The sequence below is a fragment of the Gopherus evgoodei genome, chromosome 12 (assembly GCF_007399415.2).
Source record: "Gopherus evgoodei ecotype Sinaloan lineage chromosome 12, rGopEvg1_v1.p, whole genome shotgun sequence".
In the NCBI taxonomy this organism is placed as follows: Eukaryota; Metazoa; Chordata; order Testudines; family Testudinidae; genus Gopherus; species Gopherus evgoodei.
The window spans coordinates 40786948-40809804 of NC_044333.1; the positions used below are offsets into that span (position 1 = coordinate 40786948).

Here is a 22857-nt window from a genome sequence, read left to right on the forward strand (position 1 = left end):
CAGGAAAGCTTGTTTTCCTCTTCTGCTCTCTGAAAAAAACTAGGTGTGAGAGGATGCAATCTACTAGTTCTATCATCCTAGAAGACACAACAACCAGAAACAATCTCTTCAGTTTACTAGCTACAGACAATACTTCCTTTGTGTAACAAATCTGTTAGTTTAAAAAGTTGATCAAAACACGTTTTGCATTTCAAATAACTTTTCTTCTGTCTCCCAAACTGTTACGGAAGTTCTACTAAATTAAAAAAAAAATTAAATGCTGGTTTTGTGCATTTTTAATTGAAATTGAATTTCTATCCAAACAGAACTTGACACAAATCACAAGTAAAATATTATTCATCCAGTAAAGCAGAAATGTATCACTCACCATTTTCTAGCAATGAAAAATTAAGAATCTCAATGAATACAAGTTAAGCTACATAAGTGCTTAAATAAATGTTTCTAAATATAGTGTATCCTCCTGATTAGCAAAAAGCAGCACCAAATGTAGTGTAAAGGCTATATTTAACTGCAAATCAGCATGTTTTAACTGTTACCAACCAGTGAGAATCAACCTTTCTTTAGGAAAATAACTAAAAGTACAGATACAAAACATGATTAAAATCTGTGATTTAAATCAATTCTCCCTGAGAGTAGGGCCTCTTCCCGCCAACAGGGGAATCCTGCAAAGTCAGAGGGTTTTGGAAGGATGGGAACCCTGAATCCCAAATGCCTCAGTGGGGGCACGTCACTGGAACACTCCCAAGGAGGCATCGTCAGCCACCTTCGGATGCAGCCCTGTCAATGCCCCAGATCCTTTCGAGTTGTGTCCTCTGAGCCCACCAATTCCCCCCTTCCACTGCCAGGGCCTGTTCTCCCAACTCCCTTCTGCACATGACAAGCCAAACAGCTGCTGCCAAAGGCCTGGGGGGACCAGTGAGAGCATGAGGGGGATTAAAGCCCCCTCCATTCTGCAGCCCCTGTCACTGCAAGGCCCCCATCCTGAGGAGCCGGTTTGAGTCTCTTCACGTTTGATTGGAGCTAACAGGATCACAAGGACAGCTCAGTAGGAACAGGCCAGAGCTTCTGCCGCAGCTTGGCGGCCTGCCTGGAACCTTGACCGCACAGAGCCAGAGCCTGCTGGGTTAGTGCTCAGTGCCCGGCAGCAGGACATGAGAAGGAGCGAGGATGCCATGCTGCTCACAGAAATCCACTGCTCTGCTTTCCCAGGGCCACCAGCAGCTTCGTCCCCTCCCTCCCCTGCCCGCCACGCCGAGAAAGCACCGTTAACTCCTTGGGACCTGGGGTCTCCCTGCCACTCCCCACCAAGTACATGGCCCAATTGGGTACAGGGCACCTGGCCGGGCAGCTACCTCAGCCCAGGGCTTCCAGCCTCTCAGGGAACCGCCAGCCCCTCTCATGTGAAGTCCCGGCCCAGCACAGGACATACCACCCTCGCCAAGGGGCACGTGTCCCCTGGCAATGGGGCAAGCAAACCCCTGGGCACGCCAAGGGGGCCAGGGCCTCATGGGGGGCGCTACTTCCCTCTCAGCATAACCCCTGGTGTGGAGCTCTCAGCTGGCTGCTGAGGAAGGGGGCAGCAGCCGTACTGGGCCAGGTCAGCCCAGCTCCCCCCAGCCGCCCACTCTAGGGGGCCCATGAAGCTCGTTCGGTTTCGAACTCGCTGTGACAGCTCCCTGGCCAAGCTGAGGGGCCTAGCCTTGGACAGTGGCTCTGCCTGGCCCTGGGGCTGCAGCAGGGCCAGGGGGCTGGGGTGGCCCAGTGGCTCGCTCTGGCTTCGTCAGACACTTGATGCCAATACTAAAAGGGGCGGCCGGACTCGGGCTCTAACGTGAGCTCTGCACTGACTCGCTGGGTCTGCAGGAGAGGCCCTGCCCCTCGGTCCCCACCCATGTCCTGGGGACAGGGACATCAGGCTCCACCGGTGTCTGAAGTGCTCTGGGAGCCACGGCTAGTGACTGTACCCAGCAGGGCCGGCAGCAAGAGCCCAGCCAGTGGTTCCCCACTGGCTGTGGGGGCGGAGACCAGGCCTGGGGGTCAGAGCAGGGTTTGCATGCTAGGTCCCCCCCATCCCAGGACAGCCAGCCTGGCTCCCACCACTCTACCCCGCAGTACTGGCCAGGGCTGCGGAGGGAAACTTACTGATCAAACCACAGGACCCTGAGGGCAGGGCCAGCTCTAGGGTTTTTGCTGCCCCAAGCATGTGCTTCATTTGCTAGTGCCCAGAGCCGGCCCTGCTGAAGGGTCCAGCTGGCTCCCGGGCACCCCTGGGGCCACACCGTGTGAATTCAGCCAAACCAGATACCCCATGCAGAAACCCCTCCTCGCCCCTGGCTCTAGGTAGGCAAAGGTCTGCAGGCACCGAGGCAGCCTGAGGAGGGCGCTCTTTTGGATCTCAGCATGCAGGGAGCAGCCACCATGCAGATATGGCCACACTGAGGGGGGGATTGAAAATCTGATCTGCAGATAGGAGGGGGAGGGGGCTTCGCAGGGGCGGCAGATGGCTGGTCTCAGCCCTGTGAAAGCAGCAGTGCAGGGGGCTGAGGGGCCAATGAGCCAGAAGGGCCCCTCCAGCAGCAGTTCTTGGGCTCACACTGCTGAGCTCCCTCTCAAACACATCCCAGGCTGCCCCGTGCTCGTCTCAGCCGCCTGTTGTACCATCAGGGCTCAGCCAGGCCCTGCCAGCTGCAGCCGGGCTGCCCACCTTGCCCAGACACTCCCGCCTTGCTCAGACGTGTTACAGGTCAGGGCGTGGCAGCAGACTGCTGGCTCAGCTGGGCTGTGGAAAGCAGGGCGTGAGCGGAGAGGCAGCGGGCTGGTTTGCACAGGGCTTGTCATATTTCTAAGGCCTCTGGCGCGTGCTGCCTTTGTCAACACAATGTGCCACTGGCACTGACAGGGTCAATGCTCCTCTCTCCTCACCACGGGATTCCTGAGGGGAACGGGCAGTTGGAGGGAGCCTCACCCGCACAAGCAGCTGCAAGATGGCAAGGCAGGCCCAGCCTCTCGCTGGACTTCAGAGACTCCCCTCCCCGGTGCTCGGGGAGTGCAGAGAGTGGGACCAATGGGCTTAGGGTGCTACTTTGGGGAATGGAGGCACTAACCTGAGGGTTAGAGCACTTACCTGGGGTCACCTAAGAGCCTGTGGCAGGGATCAGAACTGAACCCACATCTGCTGAGTCCCAGCCCAGTGCCCTACCCACAAGGACACCCCAGCTGTGCCCCGGGGCAGGCTCAGTCTAGGTGGCCGGGCAGCAGAGATGCGGTCACCTCTCAGGGCGAGAGGCAGCAGCTCTGCAGTCTAAGCACCTTGAGGTGCCAACCACACAAATCTCAGGCAACGCAGGGGAGCCCAGGGCACTGCGGGGCCAAGGAAGCTGAGTGCTGCAGGAGGGGATGCTGTCAAGTACCCGGCACTGACCTGGTGGCCCAGCCTGCAGCTAGAGGATGCTGTGTGAAAGGAGCCAGAGCCCAAATGGAGCTGTTACTAAAGAGCCCCTGGCTAGAGCTGGTGCAAAGTTACCCGCTGGAAAGTGCTGATTTCATGGAATTGAAACATTCTGCAGGAAAGTGTCCATTCCAAAGCCAGCTTTCCACGGATGCCACGACAGCAGCACACCTGCCCAGCTCCCTGCCAACCAGGCTCCCTCCGTCCCCATGCTCCTGGGTCTGCAGCAGCTCCAGAGGGAGCATGGCATACGGGACGACCACGGAGCCAGGCACAGAAATCCTTGAAAAAACTCCAGTTTGGTGCTTCCAAAACAGACTCAATTTGGACGGGTCCGTCCCGCAGAGGAACTTGCACCCAGCACCTTGGTCCAATTTGGAACCAACACTTGCTTTGAAATGTGAACTATTCACAGGATGGAAGCTGCGGTTCCAGGACAGCTCTGCCCACAGCACTTTTCGGTGGCGTGGCCCCAGCGCCCAGCCCAGTCCCTCTGCCTCAGTTCTCCCTGCAGCTTCATGGAGAAGGGCAGGCGAGAGCTAGATCCAGTCCTGTATTGTGGTGGGTTCTGCTAAATCCCCTTAAACTGCTGCCCCCTGCCGGAGGGAAGCAATTGCTATGTAGCTGGGTGCTCGAGGGGGGTGACAGGCATCATCACAGCTGCAGGAGAAGAGGCCACTGGCCCCAGACACACCAGGCACTGACTGCTGCTGTGGATGGGGGGAATCCAGTGTGTGATGAAGCCATCGGCAAATCTCCAGGGGTCTCGCTGGGAATCAGTACCGGGGGAACGGCAAAGCAGCGCAGGAGAGGGGAACTGTGGGTGGCGCCCCACTCTGGTCAGCATCCTGGCTGAACGAGTGGAGTTGGGGAAGGGCAGGAAGTATCTGCTGCCAGGTTTCCAAAGGCCATAACCTTCCCATATTGGCACTTCCCACCCTCCCCGGCCCCGCTCCAGTGCCAGCCCCTTCCTAGCTGCCACAGGAGGCGGGCCAGCTCACCCACTCACTGGCCTATCACCTACTGGGATGGGGCCCAGAGAAGCCACCTCCAGCATCTGGCACAGAGCAGCCAGGCGTTAACTGCCCAGAAATGCAGAGTTGGCTTTATTTAGTCCGGAATGGGTGGTGCACAGACCCACCAGCGCCAAAGGAACTGAGGCAGCAGGAGGAATCCTCATCCCGTCCCCCCGCCCCATTCCTACCCTTCGTGGATAAACTCCTCCAGCGCTGCGCATTCCGCCACCAGCTGGGGGAGGTTACTCTTCAGCACCACGTAGGCCAGGATGGGCAAGAGGTCGTCGGCACCACTGCAGGGGGCACAGGTCACAATCAGGTTACTCTCCCGAAGGAGCTAAGACATCCCCCTCCACCTGGCAGGTCCTTCTCCAGCTGGCAGAGGGTTTGCTGCAGTGCCCATTGCCATCGACTCTAGGACTGTTAGTGCATAAATCAATTCCAGGTGAAAGCAGGAGGCCTGCTGGGAGCCTGTCTGCTACAGCTGGTCACCGGCAGCAGAGGGGGCCTGGCCAAGGGGCAGCAGGACAGGGAAAGTAACTTACCAGCCCTAAGGGTAACGGGATTCTCCCCACAGGAGATCCAGACCCAGAGCACTGACTTTACAAGACAAGGACAGGAGCAGCATGGCCCAGCAGAGGCCTGGGTTCTGTGCCTGCCTCTGCCAACAGCTCCCTGTGTGACTGCAGGAAGTCACCTCCATTCCCCTGCCTCAGTTTCCCTGTCTGGTGAGACTATTTACCTTCCTCCCAGAGGCGCTGCGAGATGCGCTGGCTTGCCAGTGCTTTGTGATCCCCAGGAGGATGGGACCAGAGAAGGATAACACAAGATTCAGCCTCCCCAAGCACCAACGCTGACAGCTCAGTCTGGAAACCCAGCCACCCGGGGTTTCTGTTCCCTGCGCCATCGCCAGCAGAGACTCAGAACGCAGGGGCAGAACGGAGCCCAGCAGAAACCTGAGCAGGCAGGACAGAGTCAGAGGTGCTGGACCGAGGGGTGCAGCTGCACCCCTGGCTTGAAGTGGTTTCCATCATATCCAGGGTTTAGTTTGATTCAATGACTCTCAGGCCCTGCACTGCACACACTGTTCCAGCCCCATGGAACAGAGGGAAGGCTTGGAGAGTAGAGATCAGCTGGGCCAATGGGCCCTTTCCCAGCGCAGCCCATGCCTGTCACTTCAAAGCAGCAGTCAGTACCCAGGCTAGCGAGGGCACAAGGGGTGTCCCTGTCGATACTGGGCAGCTCCAAGTAAGCTGAACCATCGGTTCCCGTCAGGCTGGACAGCGGCTGGATACCTCAGGAGCAGCTGGCGTCCAGTTTCAATGTCTCTAGTTTGGCATCTGTGTCCCTACCCTCGCTGTGAAGGCCCTGGACAGGTGAATCACCAGGGCTTGGCAGGCAGCAGTGACACATTCCCTAGGTAACTGCCAGCGGGCTCCATTCCATCCCAGCACTCACTGCTCTGCCGTCCTCCGTCCCGAGACAGTGAGTCAGGGTTACACAGGAACAGATTCCACTTCAAAACTCCCTTTCCATTGGGCTGGAATGGCACCAAGCGGGTGCCCATGGGGTAGTGGGGCAGGACTGAGGGGCGCTGGCCGAGAGGAGAGGGGGCCCAGGGCTGGTATGGTGCCAAGCAGGTAACCGTGGGGCAGGACTGAGGGGCGCTGGCCAAGAGGAGAGGGGGACCAGGGCTGGAATGATGCCAAGCGGGTGCCCACGGGGCAGCAGGGCAGGACTGAGGGGCACTGGCCAAGTGGAGAGGGGGCCCAGGGCTGGAATGGTGCCAAGTGGGTGCCCACGGGGCAGTGGGGCAGGACTGAGGGGCGCTGGCCAAGAGGAGAGGGGGCCCAGGGCTGGAATGATGCCAAGCGGGTGCCCACGGGGTAGTGGGGCAGGACTGAGGGGCGCTGGCCAAGAGGAGAGGGGGCCCAGGGCTGGAATGATGCCAAGCGGGTGCCCACGGGGTAGTGGGGCAGGACTGAGGGGCGCTGGCCGAGAGGAGAGGGGGCCCAGGGCTGGTATGGTGCCAAGCAGGCAACCATGGGGCAGGACTGAGGGGCGCTGGCCAAGAGGAGAGGGGGCCCAGGGCTGGAATGATGCCAAGCGGGTGCCCACGGGGCAGCAGGGCAGGACTGAGGGGCACTGGCCAAGTGGAGAGGGGGCCCAGGGCTGGAATGGTGCCAAGTGGGTGCCCACGGGGCAGTGGGGCAGGACTGAGGGGTGCTGGCAGAGAGGAGAGGGGCCCAGGGCTGGAATGGCACCAAGCAGGTGCCCACGGGGAAGGACTGAGGGGCGCTGGCCGAGCGGAGAGGGGGCCCAGGGCTGGAATGGTGCCAAGCAGGTGCCCACAGGACAGTGGGACAGGACTGACGGATGCTGGCCGAGAGGAGAGGGGCCCAGGGCTGGAATGGCGCCAAGCGGGTACCCATGGGGCAAGACTGAGGGGCGCTGTTCGAGGAGAGGGGGCCCAGGGCTGGAATGGTGCCAAGCGGGTGCCCACGAGGCAGCGGGGCAGGACTGACGGATGCTGGCTGAGACGAGAGAGGCCCAGGGCTGGAATGGCGCCAAGTGGGTACCCACGGGGCAAGACTGAGGGGCGCTGTTCGAGGGGAGAGGGGGCCCAGGGCTGGAATGGTGCCAAGCGGGTGCCCACGAGGCAGCGGGGCAGGACTGAGGGGCGCTGGCCGGGAGGAGAGGGGGCCCAGGGCTGGAACGGCAGAAGTGCTGTGGGCTGGACAAGGGGCTGGGCAGAGCACGCCTAGGAAGCATATGCTGACACCTATGTCTCTCCTGCTAGCAGACTCTCTGAGGAGCACGGACACCTGCTCTCAGATGCAGACGCCAGCACTGGGCAGCCTTCACGGTCCCCGCCCCAGACACTGAGCTGGAAGAAAGCTGAGCCCAGGCCCTACCCACAGCCCTGAGAGGCTCACGGAGAGCAAGGGGGTTTGGAAGTCCCCCAGCGAGTCTCTCAGCTCCTAGGGGCTGCAGTGCAGGGCCCTGAGCTAACCGGCCCTTAGCCAGGGGGAGGGGCAGGAGCTACCCACTGGGCAGTGCTGGGTGGGTAGGCGTCAAACATCTCCAAGTAACAAGGGATTAATGAACAGCAAAAGCTGAGCACGCTGGCTGGGGCCCCTGGGGCATGCCAAGCATGGGCAGTAATAATCAGGATCAGTCACTCACAAGCCGTCCCAGGAAGGAGCCCCCGCCGGCTTCCATCAGCTGCACTGCTTCAGTTCTCAGCAGGAGGCACAGAACAGCCTCCAGGTCAGAGACAACCCCAGGTCCCCGAAGAACAGAGACCGCCGGAAGGAGGCCAGCCTGGCGGCAGCAGACAGACCCACCCGACAGGGAGCGTGGAACCAGAAGAAAGGCACAGACAGGGCAAACATACTCCCTGCCTCACAGCACCGGGCCAGCTCACTGCAGCGCAATGACGCACACAGGCCCCGGAAGCTGCTTCGGGATCATTCATCTCCCAAGAGCTGGGCTGTCCCAGACAACGCAGGAGGATCCCCCAAGAAGCCAGGAAGGACGACAACCACAGGCATCGAGTGGAACATGGGGAACAAGAGGAGCAAGGCAGCTGCCCGGGGCTCCAGTAACCACAGCCCAGCAGAAAGGGCGTCCTGCTGCATCAGCTGCCAGGGTTTTGTACCATGCGAAGGGGGGGCGAGGTGGGGGGCAGGGGAGACACAAAAGCTGCAACATAAAGCAGGAGGGTGCCACCTACAGGCTGCCCTGGGAAAGGACAGAGCTCGGCCACAATGGCTTGGACAGGAGCCTCGGGCTGGCTGGGCTCAGGGCGCTCGCACCCGGCTGGTTGGCAGAGCTCCCCACTGCCTCACCCAGCTGTATGGTCCCCAGCCCAGTGCGGCCGAGAACCAGGCGTGGCCCGGCTCTCGCTTCTGCTACTTCCAGAAGAGCAGTGAGGACTGGGGGGAGGCCACGGCCCCTTCCAGTTCCAACGGGTCTCTGCCCGTTCGGCCCAGCCTCGGGGGCTCCCAAGGGAGTGGGGGGGCAGGGCCGTGGCTGACCATCCGTTCTGCTCAGCTTCCTGGTCCCCCAGGCCCGGACCCCAAGGGTTCTATCCAGCCGTCTCTGGGGCAGAGATTTAAATGCATTCCGGGATACCCCCTGGCACGAGACTGTCCCCCATCAACTGGCACCACCAGAACCCCGCTCTGCTCCATGGACTCTGCCATGGGGTGCCTCGCCCCAGAGGGCCCTGGGCTGTGTGTAGCACGGGGGCTGGAAAGCTGGCTTCTCCTCTCCCCACTGGAACTGGAGGGCCGGGTTTTGAAGCATAGGTTGGAATAAGGTCTGGGGACACGTGGCCCTGCCTCAGAGTGGTGGGCTGGCCTGGATAACCTCTCCAGCTGCCTTCCAGCCCGACGCAGGGAGCAGAAGGGGACAGAGCCCTCGCTGGGCAGGGGTCTGTGCCACACACCATCAGGTTGCCAGCTTTCCAAGGTGGGCAGCCTGGGAAGAGGAGCTGAGCAGGAACTGCGAGCTGGGGATGGCCAGAGGAAGCTGGGGATGGAGGCAGGGGCAGCGCTAAGCAGGACCAGCTGGGCCGAGCTGCAGCAGGGCAGCTGCCGAGAGTGACCCATTTTACACAACCAGCGAGCTAAGGAGGGAAAACAGCCCGGCAGTGAGTGTCAAGGAGTCTCCTCCCCACCGCCGGGGGCTGCAGCCCCTCACAGCCGGGCACCTTGGCCTGGTGTTCCTTGCTGCCCCCTCACTTTATGGGGAGTTTGCCCCTTTGTTTGAAATGTCCCAGTCCAAACTCTGGGCAGAAGCTGCTGCTATCACTGCCTCTCCCCGCCCCTGCCCCTCTCGAACAAGGCAGCTGAGTGACTGGCCTGTCTCCCTCCTTCCGCTTTAATGCCTTTGACAGGCCTGGTGCCCTCCCCCTCCCCAGAGAGCTGCTGTGGAGCGAGCCTGCGGGATGTCTGCGGCTTGCTGGGACTCAGTTTCCTGCTCTCACTCCCGTCTCCCGCTGGCTGGCTAAGTCCAACGGACAGAGTCGAAGCTCGCTAATTGCCAGCCCTGGCCCAGCGATTCCCTGCCGCAGCCCAGGCTCAGCAGAAGTCACATTGGGGGGGGGGCGCTGTCTGAAGCTATCCGTCAAGGCCCAGTTCCAGCTCCACCACGGCCGCCTGGCTGACGGGCAGGATCTGGCTTCCCACAGAGCTGTCCCGGTGCAGCCCAGAGACAAGGGTGAGCCACAGGGAACCCGCCACAGAATCAGGTTGCCTGGCAGCAAGGGGGCAGCCCAGAAGAGAGTAACACCCCCAAGCAGCTCTCCAGGAGCAATCTCCTGCAGGCAGGGACCTGGGCTCCTCACTTGCTGGGGGAGTGTCTGGTGTGAACCCACCATGTTCCTCCAGCCCTGGGGGTGCACAGAGCTCTGGGGCCTCAGATGCCCCCCAATTCCTTTCCACTGATGCTCGTTTCTACTGCTCCTCCCCCCTCTAGTCTTCTCCAGCTGGGCTCAATGTCCTGCCACCATGCATCCATCTCCGGTGCATGTCCCCAGGTGAGTCAAGCTGCACTCACATGGCCGCAGACGCGGGCTGGGGCCGGCTCTCCCGGGCAGCGCAGTACTCCTCGGCGCACTCGCAGATCACACGAAGGGCTCGCACTGCAAGTCACAAACCACAGAGCATTAGTGACAACATGCACGGGGGGCTCGTACTGCAGCGGGAGGTGCAGGTGGCTCTCTCAGGCCATGCTGGGGCCCAAAGCAGACCCTCTGTGTTTGCACCAGGGATCGATGATTAGCAGCCCACATCTCTTCCCACCCCCGGCTAAGAGGGGATGGCTACTGTATGGGGCCTCAAGCACCCAGGTCTTCAAACAGATTGTCTCATGGTCACGTCCTCTCCTGCTCCCCATCCCACAGGCTGGCCCGTTCGCTATCACAGCTTGTTCCCTGACTCTCCGACGTACTTCGATGGCCCCAGCATCCGAGCACCTGGCAACCTCAAACGGATTTATCCTCCCCGCCTCGTGCCATTATCCCCATGGCACAGATGTGGAGCTGAGCTAAGTGACATGCCCAAGGTCCCTCAGGGAATCTGTGGCAGAGCAAGGAACTGAACCCGGGTCTCCCAAGTGCCCGAACCACAGGGCTACCCGTCCCTCCTCTCTACCATCCCTGTGGCAACTCCAGCCATTGCTGCCACAGGGGACATCACTAGGGAGGAGTCCATTGTGTTTCTGGTTTCTTTGAGGGTGGTTTTGCAGACAGAAATGAGGAGCAGCCGATACCGTGTAACCAAACAGCTCTCTGCTCCTCCCAGCAAGCAGCGTGGGACCTCTAGACAGCCGGGTACAGAAGGGGACCAGGGGATAGGGCTCCCAGGTTCTATTCCCAACTGCCCTGAGCAAGTCAGTTTCACTCTGTGCCTCCTGCTGGCTCCCTGCGAACTGGTGCTAGTGCCGACCAAACGCACTGCGGTCTCCAGACGGAGAGAAGGCCTGGGAAGGGTTAAAGCTGCTGGCTGCCCAACGCAAAACCAGGTCAGCCAGACTCCTCACTGGTCGATTCCTGGCTGGCAGGGTTTTGTATCGTGATCGTGGCTTGGAGCGCGGACTCCCGTCGAAGGGAGCATCAGGGACAGGCCCAGAGAGGAACGGAGCAGAGCTTTGCTGCCTAGAGCCGCAATCACAGCCTACGGCTGCCTTGGGTAGAGAGGCTCAAACTGCTGGACGGTAACAGTGCAACAAGAGAATACAGATGCACAAAGTAAAGACAGACGGTTGAGATGAGCCAACTGAGGGACGGGGTGAGGACAGGAGATCTCTGCTCTTGAGAGGGGCAGCGTGGGACCCTACCAAGCCTCTGACTAAGATCCCAAGTCACGGGGCTGAAAGCAGTTCTCATACAGCGGCCCCCACTCACCAGGGAGAAGAGCAGAAACAAGTAAATCACAGTGGCTCTTTCCTTCTCTAGCGCGTCCTTCCATTGAAGGGTCTTGTGGGGGAAACCGAGGCACATACTCGGGACATGATTTTGCCCAAGGTCACAGAGGAAATCAGTGGCAGAGCAGAGAATAGACCCCAGCTGTTCGGGGCTCTCCTGCCCTAAACAGACCCACTCCTGAAAAATCAACTGACAAGTTTATAAAAAACAAACCAAACGAGCCAGGTTCCTGGGTGCCCCGCCTGCACCCCTAAATAAGAGCGAGCCTCACCAATGCACTCCAGCTTCCTCTGTGGGCAGCTCTCCAGAAGGATCAGCCCCAGCTCCTGCACCGCCGTGCTGTAAGGGTAGGAACCTGCTGCATGGCCGTTGCTGGCCTGGGGGAAGAGGTTAGCAGAGACTCCTATTTCCGAAGGGGGCACGTTCCTGTAGCGCTCCATGCTCCTGGACAGGGCCACCTCCCGGGCCTGGTAGACCCGCCTGCGGGGTGCATAGCAGAAAGGAGGTGGAATGCACGGCAGGGCACTGTCTTCCCAGAGTCCTGCCAAATCCTGCCCACAAGCACTTCCCGGCCATGGGGCTGGGGAGCCTACGGGCTGGGTTCTTCCTGCCCTACACTAGCCTGGTGCCACCCCACACCAGCCAGGCCCCACAATGGCACTGCCACACACACACCAACTGCTCCACTCACACGGGAGCCAGGCATGGGCTAGAACACCAGGCGCATTTGACCTCTGCCAGCTAAGGGCTGCCCTGGTATCCGTTAGGAGCCTGCGGGCTGCTCCGAATTCACACAGGGAGGGGAGAGGCTGCAGCCACCCTGACCTTTAATACAAGAGCAACGCCTGCCAGGAGCACTGGGCCCCGCCCGCCATGCTCCACGCCAATGCACAGACACACATGGACGGGTTCAAACCCCACGGCCCAGCTGCCTGCTCTCCGCAGCAAATGACGCTGTCTGTGGGAAAGGGATCAGCAGCCCCACCGGAGCCACCGCTGGCCTTTCCACAGCTCCACACGCGGAGCGACACACTAGCACCGAGAATTCGGTCTGGAGAACTGGGCTCTCTCCAGTAGAACCTGACAGGTGGGTAAAGCCTTGGGCCTCGGCTCCCACATGCAGCATCCTTTCCCATGCCCCACGCTCTGCCATCCCACACCAGCGGAGCCCGGGGCAAGGCCGGAGGGGCAGGAGAGCTGAGGTACCTGTAGAGAGCCAGCAGGGGAGCCCAGAGGGGCGAGAAGAAGGCTTCCTCAATGCACGCCAGGCACTGGTCCTTGGAGGAGGCGGTGTTCAGGCCCTCAAAAGCCAGCAGGGTCAGGGAGAGCAGCCTGTCTGGGGAGGAAGTGTTACGGGCAGCAGGCTGGGTCAGGCTCTCTAAGCACGGCCAGCCCGTAGAGCAAGCATCTCCTGAAGGCACTGACAGTGAGAAAGGGGTGGGGCCCGGCAACGCACGCTGCCTCTGCATGTGTTCGTTACGGAGGAGCAACACTCTGTCACTTGCCTGCCCGGGATAGACCCAGGAGCCTGCAACAATCCGACCTGGGAGGGCAGGGGCAGGTGAGCAGGAAGCAGATGTGTCACAGCGGAGCAAGGAGGTGGCTTGCTGGCCCCCAGTCCTACCAGCATGACAGCAGCGGCTCCCAGGAGCCCACCACCGCAGGTGCCAGAAACGCTAGGAGAACCTGGCACAACTGCCTCACTCGCCGGGCCTCCTCCGACCCCCATGTGGAGAAGTGCAGGGTGCTTTACCCTGTGGCTGAAGGGCCAGGCAGCCCACGCTGCCTTCTGTGGAGCTTCCGAAGGGGACTCTGCCCAGCTGAGAACCAAGGAGGAGCCCCACAGCAGGGGCACCCAGCACCGGCAGGCCACGTTCTCACCCTCCCGACAGGCTCCAGCTCCAAGAGCGTGGAGCAGGACAGAGCGGTGCATGCTGGGACACGGCATGGGCCGTTAGGTCTATGGGCGGTGGGTATGCACTGATCAGGAGGACAAGCTGGGTAACTGAGGGGTGAACGGGCCCAGCACTTTGGGTTATCTTCATGGCTGTGGTATTACTCCCCCTCCCACAGGACAAAGCCCTGGAGGGAACAATCCATGGGACCCTGTCTCTCTCACTAGGATACTCAGTCCCCATGTGACTATCACGTGGGCCCATCACTCACACCTCTCCCCACACGCCCCTCACCCACTGAGTTGTGAATGTCCTTCACAATGGCTTTCAGCTGCTCCTGCAGAGAGGCCTCCTTCTCAGCTGGGGCCTGGGGCTCCGCTGGGGGGCCAGTGGGCCAGGTCTCGGGCGCTGCCAGGAACCGTTCCAGGTCCTCAAAGGAGCCCTCTCGGTTGGCCAGGTGGGCAGGTGCCTCTTCCTGTGGGTTGCTCTCTGTCCCCAGGCCCTCGCTCAGGGGCGGCGTGGACAGGCTGTGTCCCAAGTTCACCTTGTTCTCCTGGACGGAGGCCATGCAGTACAAGCTCTGGGAGGACCTCAGTCTCCGGCCCCCAGGCACTGGGGTCAACAGTCCGTCAGCATCCAGCGAGAGGGAGGAGAAGCCCCTGGAGGTCCTGGAAGCAGCGCTGAGGTCAGCGAGGTTCTGGCTCACGATGGGGTACAGTCTGCTGTAGATCACATGCTGGAGCTTCTTCAATAGCTGGGAAATGGGATGCTCAGGGAAGCTAGAAGCAAAGGGCAGATGCTCACTACAGGGAGGGGAGAGGAGCCAGGCCTCACCTGGGGCGCACTGCCAGGACAACGGGAGCTGCAGGCCATGTGGCGGGGAGCACAGCACCACACCAGGGCTAGGAGCCTCAGCGGGATTCCCCCGCACCTCCCTCCAGGGGCAGGGCAGAGTTTGGTGGTCGAGTGCATGGCACTCCCAGGCAAGCCCCTCCTGTCACTGTCTGGCAGCCACCCCCTCTGCCTAGGGCCAGGAGAGCCAAGGAGCAACTCAGCAGGACACGGCACCCAGCCACCTGGTACCCCCCAGCGCAGAGTCCTGGCCAGGGGAGGGGCCCTTCAGCCCGCGTCAGCTCTCCTGCTAGCTGCTACCTGAGGAGGTGGGAGATGAGACCGGACACCAGAGACAGATCTGTCGGGTTCTTCTTCAGCTTGGCTTTCCAGAGCTTCGGCCACTCCTGGGGGGACAGCAGCAGAGAACAGTTGAGGCTGCGGCTCCCACCGGGGGAGCACTGGACAAGGCCACCCCAAAAGTGAACTGACCCCTCCCACCCAGCAAAGCTCCCAGTGCTCCCAACCACCCAGCAAGGCCATGGCCCCCCCAGCACGCAGAACCTCCTGGTTCCGGAGCCGCAGCCTGGCCAGATGGGCACTGCTGCCCAGACGCAGTCAAACAGCAGGGGGGCCTGTGTTCTCTCAACTGCTAGAGCCAAGCAGCAGCGCCACTGCCAGAGACCAGAACGCCTGCATCACAGCTGGGCACTTTCTGTCACTCCCACCATGGCCTGGCCTCGCTGGGGCTAGCTCCCAGCTCCGTCCCCTTCCGACCGACCAGGGCAGATGGCTTGTGGGGCAGCAGGCAGGCATCGAGGGCTGCGCACCGGAGAATAGGGTCCAGCCAGTCACTTCCCAGGGTGCTGCCGCGCTGGTACTCACGTGGTCCTGCTCGTACTCCAGGATGGCAGCATAGAGCGCCCTCTGCTCCTGCTCCTCGGGGGTGAGGGCGATGCTGCTGGAGAACCTCCTGCCCAAGAGAGACCATAGGGCAGGGTGAGAGACCCGCTGCTGCCCTTCCGTCTGGAGCCAGGGCTGGGTGCCACCCAGATGGGCGGGAGGGCAGACTGCAGGACACCAGCTCTAGCAATAGCCAGAGCAGATGCCTCGAGAGCCCAGCCAGCTCTGGCCGCGATGCAATGACCCAGACAAATGGGAACAGGCATCTGGAAACGGGGCTGCTCACCCACGGAACAGCATTGGAACACCCTGCACCTGAAGGCTGGGCCCCGAGCAGCGCTCAGAGGGGAAGGGAAAGTAGCACCAGGAGGTCACAGGCGGTATGCTGCACACAGGCCATAAGTTTCGGATCCAACCCGAGCGCCCGGGGCTAAGCGCCAGCATACGCTGCCATGCCAGATCACTTTAGCTGTATGGGTGCCTCCACTGGAGATGGGATGGGGCAGGCACAAGTGTGTTGGGGGTGCGCAGGCACACCCAGTAGCGTCTCTGACTCAGCTCTGCTCGTGGCAGGGCACAGAGGCAGTTGGCACCAGTTGGGAACCCAAACGACACAGAGCTGGAGAAGCTGCTGGATGCTGGTTCGGAAGGATGCTGACGACAGTCCTGTGGACTCACACCCCTCTCCCAGCGCTCCCAGAACCCTGCTCCCACTGGAGGTAGCTACAGGATGGGCGAGCATGTGGGGTAATGACATGCAAATGAGCACACCCATAATCGCTCTCTGCCCTGCCACAAACAAGCAGCCTTTCCTCCCCGAGCCCCTGGGGCCGGCTGAGGGGAGCCAGGAAGTGGGAGTTCTCCCCATCAGGGGGTTATTTAACCAACAGAAGCTTTGCTGTTTCCTTTCCTCACCCACCACAGCTGGGTCTCCCGCCCCAGAAAGGCCTCCGGACAAGGGGCCCTTCCCTGAGCCCTGGTCTTGCTCACCTGTTGGCAGCTTCCTGCAGCCGCAGCCTGCGCTCCTCCATCTTCCTCTGAAGCTAGGGCAAGCTGAGTCAAGGCTCCACAGTTGTGTCTCTACCCAGCCAGCCATGGCCATGGCCATGCACAGGGGCCGCAGCTCAGCACAGACAGCTTCAGAGGCACATGCCTCTGGCCAGCGGCTCAACACAGTGTGCACAGAGGCAATCACAGCAAATGTCACTCGGCACCTGGCAGAATCCAGAGCCCCATGACCCACCGACACCCCGGTGCAGCCCTGCATGGAGAGGGGGCAGACATGACTGCTTCTCAGTGACAGGGCTGAGAGGCGCCCTGGGGGAACTGAGCAGCTCCCCATCCCTTTAGAGCAGCCCTGGCTGGGACACGCTGCAGACACCCCTGTCCTGCGTTCCACTTGGCCAGGAGGGTATTTGAACCAGGCGCCTGGTGCGGGGGCTGAGGGGCCTGTGCTTCTCGGTATGCGCTGGGGCGGGGGAGCAGCAGCCCCCTGCTCTGGGGAGGCTGCGCAGGAGACACAAGCAGTCCATGCACTGGTGGCAGCAGCTGTCTCTTTGGCATTAGTGCTGCTGTTACATCTAAGAGGTGCCATCTCCCTGGCCTTTCCCCTGGGATTCAGACTAGGGGGATTCAGACTGGGTGGTGACACTCTGTGCCAGGAACTGAATTTCTCCTCCGCTGTGCTTGGGGAGCCGTGACTGCTGCCGGGGCAGGATGGGAAGGATACCGTCTCCTCCCGGGCTTTGGCAATCACCAGGTTCTCCATCATCTGCCGCTGGAGGGACAGTGTCTGCAAAGCAGAGACAGGCCTCGTTGGCATTCCCACAAGCTCGCTGTGACCTCTACCTCTTCAGAACATCAGCCATGTGCACTGCAGAGTGCTGGGGCAGAGCACGGGCCGGGCCGGGCCAGGCCATCCCTCGTGTGCAGCATGCTCGGAAAGGAATCGGCTGCACCCCAGAAACGCCCAAACTTCTCCACATGCTCCCAGAACCCGACACGGCTTGGGGACGGCCGGGAGTGCAGGGCACTCTGGGTAAGGACATGTAAATGAGAGCACCCAGTGCTGGCACTCCTGAAGCACAGGGCCCAGGGCCACGCAGCTGGTGGGGCAGACCCACGGGGCTGTGGCAGCGACTTGGAAACCAAGCTTATTTGCATGCCACTACCCAGAATGCTCTGAGGCAGGAGCAACTGCAGGCTATTCCAAAGTTGGGGGGAAGGAATGGTCCTCTGGTTTTACCCCCCATTATGTCTGGGTTCCGCTGGTCCATGATCCCCTTCCAGCCCCCCACACCCCGACAGCAGGGTGCTGTAGATGCCGGGGAACCCCCCGGGCCATCCCCGCACCGGGGAGCCCAGTTTCTCTGAGGAGCAGGAGTGGCCATCCCAGCTGTGCTATCCAGCAGCTGACGCTCACCCTCTTGCAGCTAAGACCAACCCAGCAGCACCTGTTAAACATGGTTCTCCCGATGCCCCAGCCAGAGGAGCCTGGCTCCCAGGCAGCAGGGACCGGTGCACCAGAGACCTGGACCCCAGCACACCACTCTCACAGAGCTTCCGGCTGGCGTTTGTACCCATTCCACGCAGGGGAAGCCCCTGGGGAAAGCACAGAGGATGTGCCATGAAGGGACTGCCCGTTCCATGCTTCATGCTGGATGGCTTCCTGTGCAGCCTGGCTGGGCTACAGCCTCCGCCCAGATCCTTGCCCAAGCCGGGGGGTCTCCACTTGCCAGGGAAGTCTTCTGCACAGCCTGGCTGGGGTTCAGCCGTGCCATCCGGGCCTCGTAAGCAGCTCTCAGCTTCTGGTTCTGCAGTGAAGCCTCCTCCAGAGGGGTGAGTTCCCTGAGACGACACAAGAGCTGCAAAGTTACCCTGGGAGAGGAGGGACGTCCCGGCAAGGGCTGGCCCCACACTCAGTGTGAGACCTGGATCAGCCCTGCCTAGATCAAGAAGCTGCAGCAAGAGACAATCCCGGGTCTCTCTTCACCCATGTTCTGGCCCAACCTGGACAGGCTCGAAGGCCACACAATTCTTCCCTTCCTTGCCTGGCACAGCAGCACCCTGCACCGGGAACCTCCATGTTCTCTTCCACCAGGGAGGAAACTACTCCCGACAGGAGGGGCTCACGGAGCGACACCCCATTTCCCGACCCCGTGCCCGAGGTCCTGCCCCTCAGCGTCACTGCTGGGCTCCACGCAGGCAGCTGGAATCAGGTGGCTCAGCGTGGGCAGAATGGCCTGGACCAAAGAGCTCCCCCTGCCAAGCTGCCTCAGGCCTGAACATCTGGGCACCTTGGCCAAAGGGCTGACATCTGAGGAGGCTGCTAGAAACCCAGCACCCAGATCCTCCTGGGAGGCAAGACACAAAACCGGGGGAGCCCAGAGCTCTGCAGGGAAGTCCTGGGCATGGTCCAGAGCTTCCAGAGGTTTCGGCAGGCAGCATCCAACCCCTTGGCCAACTGCTGGCCTGAAACAGGAGCACAGCTAGTGGAGAGGAGGGAACCTCCCTACCTGGGTCAAGCTGGCACTATGGCACATGGTTGCATTGGGAGGGGATGGCTCTTCACTCCACATGCAGCCCCCCCAGCCTGCAGCCCCTGGAGGGCTGGGGAGACTCCACGCCACATGGCCCAGCTCCACCTCACTTACTTCTTAGTGCCCTGAGCTTTGGTGATCTGCAGCTTCTGGAAGATCTCCGGGGGGAGGAAGGGAGACAGCTTTCCCCCTTCATCCGAGAAGACCCTGCGGTGCCTGGAGATGGGAGCAGGGCTGGGGCCCCTCTCGTGGGCTGCTGGCTTCACCTTCCCTGGGGTTGGGGGAAGACATGGGTCAAAGCAAGTGTTTTGTTTAGAAGTTACTACAAGCAGTGAAGGCTGGCAGGGAAACCTGGGGCTCCTGAGTGCCTCGGAGCAGCAGGGCCAGGCAAGCCAGCCCCAGCCCCTTTGTGCACCCAGAGGCCTCCGCAATGGGCACCTGAACCAGACACTGGCAGGGATCTGCTGCCTTGATGCCTCCTGGGTCTCAGCACCAGAGGCGAGGGAAGCAGGCAATGCTGCAGTCCTGCTAGGGAAGCCAGCACCAGTCTCCCCTCCCTGGGGGCTCTGCCTCCAAAGGCTCCAAGGTCCTGTTGTGTGGGGAGGTGGAGAATCAATGAAACCCACCCCCTCCTCCCATCCCTACAGATACAGGTCAGCCTCCTCCTGCTGCCACTCCCCTGACCTCAGCCGAGCCACCCACTCTCCCCGGGATGGGGGGCAGCTGGCCAGCCTGGGCCGTAACATTCATGCTCCGTCAAGAGCCTACGCAGTGGCTCTGCAACAAGGTGCGTGTCTGCCGGAGAGAGGCCCCAGCTCCCAGAGGCAAGAAGCAGGTGCTTTGTGCCTCAAGAATCCTCCTTCCCCAGAGCTCAGCCCAGCAGGCCGCGTCCCGCCTGGCCCTGCGGCCGGGGGCAACTCACCGAGCACCGCGGCACTGGACTTGGCTCGCTCCAAGCACTGCTCAGCGAGCTTCAGCATCTTTGGGGTGTCGGGCAGCACGGTGTCGCTCCCACCTGGCACAGGCAAGAGTCAGGGTCATTGGGTGTCCTTTCCCAGACAGGAAGGTGCTGGGGGGAGTTTGACCCACCCAGGCCTCCAGCTGGCACTGCTTTCCCACCGGGCTGCTTTGTGTTATAACCAACGGGAAGGCACAGCTTGTTCTCTACCCCACCCTCCTCCTCGGCCAGCCGGGACACAGGGCCCTGCCTCAAGGGAAGGGTTCCCTAGGCACTGCAGGCTGCCTTTCTCCAGGGCCTTCTGAGACAAGAGACTTTCCAAGCTGGGCCCTCCGCCGGACGCAGTGCAGCCTCCAGTAGCCCTCACCAATGCCGCCTAACAGGGCCCCAGAGCATTCTGGGTCCAACACACTGCAGGAGGCAGCCAGGGAGGCCGCACCCTTTCCTTCCTGGCTGCAGAGTGTCCCAGGTGCTCTGCTGACAGACTCGAAGGGTACAACAGAACCTCAGAGTTATGAAGTGACCAGTCAACCGCACCCTGCACTTGGAACGGAAGTATGCAGTCAGCCAGCAGAGGCAAATAAACGCAAACACTGCACAGAACAGGAGTACCTGCGGCACCTCAGAGACTCCTATTCTTTCTGCGGATACAGACTAATGCGGCTGCTACTCTGAAACCTGTACAGAACAGTCCGGTGTTCAACAGAAACTACTAAAAATAAAAAGAAAGTTAAAAAAAAGATTTTGACAGGGTAAGGAAACTGTTTCTGTGCTTGTTTCACTTAAATGCAGTCTTTTTCTTCTGCCTAGTAAAGTTTCAAAGCTGTATTAAGTTGAGGTTCAGAGTTACAAACATTTCAGAGTTACGGCCAGCACCCATCCCTCTGGGGTTCTACTGGATTTGCTGATCCAATCACTCAGACTGCGGCTACGTGAAGGACGAATATGGTTATCCGTGCTTCCAGCACAGAGGCAGCCAACAATGTGAAGTAGTTCCTTGTCCCTTTAGTCCTTGGCACATGCACGCAGTCAGATGGTGCATAGACTGGCTGCACTACACAGGGCCTGCCTGAAACCCCTCAGCTGTGCAGCGGCCCCCAGGCCATGAAGGAAAACGAATGTTTCAGGGCTGTGAAGCCTGCGGAGAGTGAGGGAAAAGCAGTCCAGCACCTGCTTTTCACCATGGAAGTGGCAAGTCTGTTGGTTACTGTTGGAAATTTTTGCTGGACACTGCCTGCTAGTGGGAATTTTCAGTCAGCAGTTCCCTTCTACCAAGGGCTCTCCTGCATGCACGTGGGTAGAGAGCAACACCGCCAGGTACGTGACTGTACATCATCCGCTGCCCACCCCCACACAATCCCTGCCACCTTCTAGGGGGCTGGAGGAACGAAGACAGCTGGGACTGGAGCACGGAGACAGCTACTGGGTGCCAGAGAGCTGTCCCAGCGTGGCTGTATTTCATTAGTGAGTTGTGCAGCACTCCTCACACAGCTCACTTTTACAGTAATTAAACAATCAAAATAACCCCTAAGGCCCAAAGATCTGAACTGCGGGTTAAGCCACAGAGCCCCGCCCCTGCTGAGGCAGAATCCCAGGCTGGGGGTTCTCGTGGCATTTCAGCTTTTAATCTCTGGAGACTCCCCCCAACTATCCGGGGGTGCGTCCAGGGAGGTAACTAGGCAGTGACCCACCCTTCGGGGGATGGGAGAAAATAACACAAAGCTGTTTTGTACCTTTCGCTGTTGCTGCTTCCTCCAGCAGGGCCTGGGAAATGTAGCTGATGCTCTTCAGGTACTCCATGTAGGCCTCCTATCCAGCAGAAGGGACAGAGAATGGGGGCTCAGGAGCAGCTGGTTCACCAAGTTCCCCTTTACCAAGCACCATCCGCCCACCCATTCACCCAGAAATCAGAGCCACGGAACCTGCAGCCTTGACCCACTCGGCAGCTGAACTCTCAGCTGAAGCACAACAGAGGAACCCAGAGAGCGCTCTGGGGGCTTCCTTTGGGAGAGAGACTGGGGGAGGTGGCAAGTCGCCTCACCTCGGTCTTGCAGGGTTCTGTACAGCACCACCACTGTGGAATCTAAGGCTTCACCTCCCCTCCCCCCAGCTCCTAGAGACCCTCGCATGGTCACTTCTTGCACCAGGAGCACACCGCATCCTGCAGCGGGCACCAGAGAGACGCTGAGCTGCAGATGCTGCAGCGGGTTCACATGGGGGCCCTGGATAACGAGTGCTGAAAAGGCCTTCCAATTCCTCCTGGAGAAACTGACCCCCAGTGTGGGATGCTCCCAGCCCCCCCAGCAAATGGAAGGCTCTGTGTGGTGTGGAACCTGGGGGTCACGTGAGTCCAGCATCCTATTCCGTCGTCTATCTGCACGCCCTGTACAGACTAACACAGAGACCCAGCGAGTGCCCAGGGCTCTGTGCAGGCTGCAGCTGGGCGTGGGAGAGGATGGCAGGCCCCAGGCCATGCCTCCCCCGAGATTACCTTGATGTGGGGCTGGAGGGAAGGGGTGCCCTAGTTGCTCTGCCTTACAGGGAAGTCATTGTGGAACATCTGTACTGGGGTAACACCTAGGAGCCCAAGACTCTGGTAAGGCAGTGCACTGGGGGAGCCCTGGATACTGGGCTGGATGCACCCCCCCCCCCGCCAGGGAGGGGTCACCAGCTAGGGGCTGTTGTAGGAGCCTATGGCCCTGCCCCACTCGGCGCCGCCAACACAAGCAGGCCCAGGCGCCCTCCCCCTGCCCGGAAGGGAAAGCCCAGCCCAGCGCCCCCGCGCAATCCCGCCCTGTGTCGTGGGCCCCGTCCCAGGGGCTGCTGTCCCCGGCCCCCAGCAGCGGGCCCCGGCCCGACACATCCCCGCCTCCATCCTGGGCACTGGGGGGCGTGGACCAGCGCCCCCCCGAGCACGCGAGGCTGCCCCCAGCTGCGCGCCAGCGCTGAGCACAAGGCCCCTCCCACGCGGGGCACCTCGCGGCCCACGCACGGGACACGGGACGCGCCGCCGGGCCCAGCTCACCTGCGGCCGGTTCCTGGTGTCCAGCTCGATCGCCCCGGCCGCCAGCTTCATGGCGGTTTGCAGCGGCTTCGCCGCCCCGTCCCCGCCGGCGGCCATAGCGGGCCGGGGCCGGGGCCGGGGCCGGGCCGGGTCCCTCCGCGCTCGGAGCCCACCGGGCCGTGACAGGGGTTGAGCCGCAGCTGCAAGCAGGGACCATGCTGCTACTGCGCAGGCTCAGTGACGTCTCCACCCGGCCGGGAGGGGGGCTCGCGGCGGCCGGGCTGATTCGTGCAGCGCCGGGCACATCTGCGGGCAGCTAGCGCGGAGCG

At 61.0% G+C, this 22857-nt stretch overlaps 1 protein-coding gene across 5 annotated transcripts in view; it reads right to left on the reverse strand.

Annotated features, from left to right (window-relative positions):
- Window positions 1-22857, reverse strand: part of VPS9D1 (VPS9 domain containing 1) — a 28938-nt gene that overhangs the window by 3942 nt on the left and 2139 nt on the right. Inside the window, exons 1-14 of one of the 5 annotated variants that reach the window (XM_030581411.1) lie at window positions 22550-22667; window positions 21258-21333; window positions 19489-19581; window positions 18681-18837; window positions 17763-17874; window positions 16757-16819; window positions 16018-16070; window positions 15010-15097; window positions 14446-14531; window positions 13588-14072; window positions 12605-12734; window positions 11670-11878; window positions 10030-10114; window positions 4653-4757 (exon numbers count right to left, since the gene is read on the reverse strand). In XM_030581411.1, the coding sequence (XP_030437271.1) occupies window positions 4653-4757; window positions 10030-10114; window positions 11670-11878; window positions 12605-12734; window positions 13588-14072; window positions 14446-14531; window positions 15010-15097; window positions 16018-16070; window positions 16757-16819; window positions 17763-17874; window positions 18681-18837; window positions 19489-19581; window positions 21258-21333; window positions 22550-22645 (1838 nt within the window). In that variant the 5' untranslated portion in view covers window positions 22646-22667. Of the gene's footprint in view, window positions 1-4652; window positions 4758-10029; window positions 11879-12604; window positions 12735-13587; window positions 14073-14445; window positions 14532-15009; window positions 15098-16017; window positions 16071-16756; window positions 16820-17762; window positions 17875-18680; window positions 18838-19488; window positions 19582-21257; window positions 21334-22549; window positions 22669-22857 lie in introns of those variants that run through there. The other 4 variants (XM_030581412.1, XM_030581413.1, XR_004002790.1 and 1 more) reach the window with 4 other exon arrangements.